This window comes from Bombina bombina, chromosome 8 (genome assembly GCF_027579735.1).
Source record: "Bombina bombina isolate aBomBom1 chromosome 8, aBomBom1.pri, whole genome shotgun sequence".
Lineage (NCBI taxonomy): Eukaryota > Metazoa > Chordata > Amphibia > Anura > Bombinatoridae > Bombina > Bombina bombina.
Genome location: NC_069506.1, coordinates 293,066,995 through 293,072,960, shown reverse-complemented (window position 1 = coordinate 293,072,960; position 5,966 = coordinate 293,066,995). Strand labels below are relative to the sequence as shown.

Below are 5,966 nucleotides of genomic sequence, written 5' to 3'. Positions count from 1 at the left end.
AACTGAATGGTCACCTAGTATTACTGCCCTCTGTAGCAGGGATTAAACCACTGCACATGACCCAACTTGTAAGAGAACACAAGGTATCCAGAAAAACAGAGGAAAATGATAAAGTAAGGAAAGGGGAAGATAAGGAGATTTAGGATTGATACAAAAAGAAGTGTTATTAAATGAGTATTTAAATAAATATGTTGCCATTCCATCACTCTTTGCCCTCTATTAAACATTCTTACTCTATAATAAGCCCTGTTCCTCTCTACTCTTTCCCTATCTGATCTTATATCAATCTAGCAAAGCTTCTGCTTCTGCCTTAGTTCCTAATCTTTGTAAAAACAAATTTACATCTCAGTTGAAATAGTAAAATGCTAAACCCAATATAATAGGTGTATTTTAATGTAAGGCAAAGAAGCAGTGTCTTTATATTCAGAAATATTCCTAACATTACTCTTTTGCAATATCAATATGTTATAAGTAGCTGATACACAATTATTTTATATGATTGTCAAGCCAATTTGTCTAAATTGTGCCCAACCAATCCATGATGTGTAAGTGGGCTGGCATCACCAGTGGGGCAGGAGATAAATAGACCTTGGATTTGTAGGAAAGAGAAATGTCACAGCCACAGAAAAGCAATAACAGCTATTCCTAAGACTGAAGCAGAAAGATGACTTGCAGGGGCATAGCCTGCATTGGATTTGTCCTGATTCTTCTCTTGTGTAATGAGCAAGTCATATCCAAACCAATATCCAGCCTGCAGGTAAGTGCCGAGACTTCATAGTCTAAATTCCTATGCTAGAAATTAAACATTATAAATGCTGAACCCATTACTCAGCTAGATATAATTGTGTTCTGAGCAGTATCCTGCATACATGTAATAACATAATTACTGTGTTTGCAAATGTTTTTTTAAAAGGCTCATTTTCCAAGAATATAAATTACTTTTTAGTTATTATATTTTTTATATATATTAAATGTTACTCTTCCACAATCACCTCTTTCTTCTTCCTTTAGCACATTTGCCACTTCATCACTATCGAATAGTTTTCTCTATAGCATAGGATAGAGATTTTTTTATTATTATTTTTTATGTGGTACGTAAATGTGTAATATATAATATGTAAATTCCTCACAAAGGTTTTTTTCTGTCCTATTAATTTTATGGTTATTTGGAGTCAAGATGACAGTGACTTCTCTACCACACACAAGTGCATAACCGTAGCTCTGATTATCACAATAAGTTAATGGAACTTTTACAGTAATTGCTCCCATAGTTACATTGTATCTAGTTAATGAACTGCTTCCATCCCTAACTAAATAACTACATGTTTTCCAGAGTCTATCACGATTACTAGAAGACAATTTTGAACGCTCATTTGGCTCAGAAGAAATTGACCATGAAAGAGGGGAGCTGGTACCTTCTGACTCATTGAATCAGCAAGATTCTGATCTCCAGTGGGCCACAAACAATATGGATCAACCAGATGGTGCCCAGCATGCTGATATCAGTCTCCAGCAGCTATTGAATGACCCATTGGGATCATCAAGGAGATATAGAATGAGGAGCAAAAAGGGGTATAGCAGAGGTTGCTTTGGGATGAAACTAGACAGGATCGGTTCCTTGAGTGGTCTTGGGTGCTAATTAGATAAGTAAGTATTGCAACTTAACAAATGTAGGTTCAAGTTTAAATTGTAATTTCCTGATCCTAATTAGCCTATTCTGCCCAATCAGATATATAACTATTACTTACTCATTAGGTGATGTCCTACATAATATTTGAGAAGGCAAGAATTAGTATTATCAAACAGTGACACCTACTCATTTTGAAATTTAAATCAGTGTTATGCCATTTGGATAGATATTGTGATTCCAGTATTATGATTATTATATTATGATTCCAACATATTAATCACAATATGAGCTATCTGCATATAGAATGCAATGTGTATCATTCAGGATATATTAAATGAAATGATTTAGTTAATTTATGGTGAGTATCATTTTTGTTATTTTTGGATCAGAATAGAAAGAAAATTGTGCATATTGGAACCTAATCTATCTTCTTACTGATTTGTATTAAGCAGAGCATTGCATCCCCTCTCTAGCAGCTAAGGTGCTTTCAGTCAGTTTATTATGGAACATAGTTTTACACAAATCTTTGAAAGTAGTTTTTTTGTGATTCACAACTGAAGACACAATAAAGAATGAATCAGCTTGTTTATGTTCACTAAAGAAAAATCAGATTTTATGTCAGGGAAGGTTTAGAAACAGCTGATAATTACTTGAAGCTGGAGCTGTCCAGGGTTCTGAAATATATTCATAACATAAGTTCAGCTAACATCTTCTCTCATTTGCTCTGTATGATAAATATAAGCAAAATGATAAGGCTACAATTTAGTAAGTCCTTAACATGGTAAACACTTCTGTGATTATAAAATAATAAAACTATATTAAAACTGTATTTTAATGCTTTAAGTCAGTATAATGATTCTCCCTTAAGTTTGTATTGTACCTAAAGAAAAGAAGCAGATGCCCGAAAATCTTGTACATTTACACAATAAAATAGTAATATCATTAAATAAGATCAGTATCACAGTATGGCTTGCACTACAACTCCAGTAAATTTGCCAAATGTATTCATTCCAACCAGTTTATTTGGAAATGTTATTAAAAAACACTATGGGATTGCAATAATATAAGTCAAATACCGTTGCTGGTCGTCATTTTTTTCATAGTTATATGTATTATTCTATTTCTTATTCTTTTTCTCTTATTATTCAAAACCTCTACCTCTTCCTTTTTTCTACTGTCTCACTGTATAACTGTTTATCTTTCTCTCTCTCTCACACACACACACACACGCATACATACATACATACACACACAGTTACATATATTCACACACATACACACACAGTTACATATATTCACACACATACACACACAGTTACATATATTCACACACATACACACACAGTTACATATATACACACACAATACACTACACACACACACAGTTTTCATATACACAGACATACATACACACAGTTACATATATGCACATACATACATACACAATACACACACAGTAACATATACACATACATACACACACAAACACACAGTTACATATACACACACATATACATACACACATAGCTACATATACACACATACATACAAACACACAGATACATATGCACACACATACATACACACACAGTTGCATATATACACACATACAGAAACACACAGTTACATATACACACACATACATACAAACACACATATACATATGCACACACATACATACACACACAGTTACATATATACACACATACGTACACACACAGTTACATATATACACATACATACACACACACACACAGTTACATATATAAACACATACATACACACATACAGTTACATATATAGACACACATACACACACACACACACAGTTACATATACACACCCATACATACACACACAGTTACATATACATACACACACAGTTACATATACAAACATATACATATACACACACATACATACAAAGACACATTTACATATACACACACATACATACGTACACACACAGTTACAAATATAGACACACATACACACACACAGTTACATATACACACCCATACATACACACACAGTTACATATACATACACACACAGTTTCATATACACACACATACATACACACAGTAACATATACACACACATACATACAAACACACATTTACATATACACACACATACATACGTACACACACAGTTACATATATACACACACACAGTTACATATACACACACATACATACACACAAGCACGTGAAACATACAGTATCTGCACATATGCAGTGACATATATACAAGCACATAGAGAAACATAAACATACACACATATCCACACACAGTGATACTTGTTCACACATACACATATGGACACACAGAGGGACACGCACAGTAAAACACACACATAGTGATGCAAACATACATTTTCACACCCAGTGATGCATAGTGACCTATACACACACATACACACAGTTACATATACACACACATACATAAACACACACAGTAACATATACACACATACATACACACACATACACACACAGTTACATATGCACACACATACACACACAGTTACATATACACATACACACACAGTTACATATGCACACACATACATAAACACACACAGGTACATATACACACACAGTTACTTATGCATACACATACACACACATTTACATATACACATACACACACAGTTACATATGCACACACATACATAAACACACACAGTTACATATGCATACACATACACACACAGTTACATATACACATACACACACAGTTACATATGCACACACATACATAAGCATACACAGTCACATATACACACAGACATACACACACAGTGACACATTTGTGCATAGTGATACATACAAACATGTATATGCACAGTGATACACACTAACTTTATCTTGAGAAAATTTCTTTGATACTTGCATAGTGACTGGCAGCACTCTCTATAGTACCCAAATAAGAAATAACCACATCTTAACTGTACACCTTTGAACTGATTACTTTTGATACCTTTGATAAATTATGCATATGCTCATAATTTAATCTACCCAACACCCTCTAACCAAGTAACCATCCCGGCCATGTGACTGCCAGAGAGACCACAATGCATTAGTTTATATGTTTGTATGACTCTCTGCAAGTTTAGGTAAGGTATAGAGAACCCTAAGTTACTATTGTTTTCTATTCTATGTATATCACAGGATCGCCGGTAAAGATGGGAGACTAGCTAACCTACATCTACTTCTGGAAACACTTTTTGGAAAGCGTCTTCATATTAATATATCATCCTTCTGTCTTTTAAACATGGCTCATTCACTAAGAGATATACCAACTTTTCCAAACCATTTAAATATATTTTGTAATGTATTTATGGATATTATGTTTGTGTTTAATAATAAATCCTCCTGTACGTTTCTGGTAATAAACCACTGTGACAATAAATGTATTTCCACATTAGTGTTTCAATTTTTTTAAATTTGTATTTTATGAAAACATGGGATACTTTTTAGGCTTCATGATATTAAAGTAACCCCAGAAACCAAAATAACTCCACACAACCTATAAAATTCCCCAACACCTCTAGAAACAGAGACATACAAGTCATCACAAGAACTACCCAATATCTCTCAAACCCCTAAATAAGCTTAACAAATCTATTTAAAAAAAAAAAAATAGGCACATGCAAATTTACACAGCTTCCTGGCTGGTATAGGTGACTGAGGGACAATATAATGTATGTTCACCAGATGGAGAGGTGGGTGATGAAATGTTTACACCTCAGATAAAACCGTAGGAAAGTGGTGACATCATTGGAACTCAGATAAGATGCTTGGCCCCTCAGCCCTTGCCAACCACACACTAAAATAAGAGCTCATATGAATCTTCTGGACCTGCAATCCCTCTATAAGCACCATACCCCAAATCAGAGTCAAAATAGACATGCATTTCCTGTTTCAGGCACATACCTACATGGATCTCAGATCAGACTGACCATGTGGCCAAACTGTCTCATGTGACCTCTGGTCAGTAAATAGCCTTGCAACCCCTTTATAAGCCGCATAACATAGCAGACCTCAGGTCAGAGTAAAATAGGCCTGCAGCCCACACTAACATCACACCTCAGATAAGACCCAAAGAGCACTGCAACCTTTTTGTCAGCACCAAACCTATATCAGACTTTAGGTCAAACTCAGATGTCTGATCTAGAAGGTGGCCCTGTAACCCCTTTTATAAGCCTCATACTGACATGTGGGCTCAGAGAAGATATGAATGTCCCTCTGTCAGCCACATATTTACATCAGATCTCAGGTCAGACCCCTTTCCCTGCAAACAATTTATAAGCCCTGTACTCACATCAGAA

At 34.8% G+C, this 5,966-nt stretch overlaps 1 protein-coding gene across 1 annotated transcript; it reads left to right on the top strand.

Moving 5' to 3' along the window:
* The first annotated feature begins 637 nt into the window (after positions 1-637).
* Positions 638-5,062, top strand: LOC128638213 (C-type natriuretic peptide 1-like). Its single transcript, XM_053690070.1, has 3 exons — positions 638-757; positions 1,334-1,647; positions 4,807-5,062. The coding sequence occupies exons 1-2, from the start codon at positions 665-667 to the stop codon at positions 1,637-1,639; spliced, it is 399 nt and encodes a 132-aa protein (XP_053546045.1). The 5' UTR covers positions 638-664; the 3' UTR covers positions 1,640-1,647; positions 4,807-5,062.
* The last annotated feature ends 904 nt before the right edge of the window (positions 5,063-5,966 follow it).

Bases quoted from the DNA above. Each gene is read 5' to 3' on its own strand.
- LOC128638213 (XM_053690070.1), top strand. From the start codon at position 665: ATGACTTGCAGGGGCATAGCCTGCATTGGATTTGTCCTGATTCTTCTC. The intron at 758-1,333 runs GTAAGTGCCGAG...CATGTTTTCCAG, and splicing joins AACCAATATCCAGCCTGCAG to AGTCTATCACGATTACTAGA.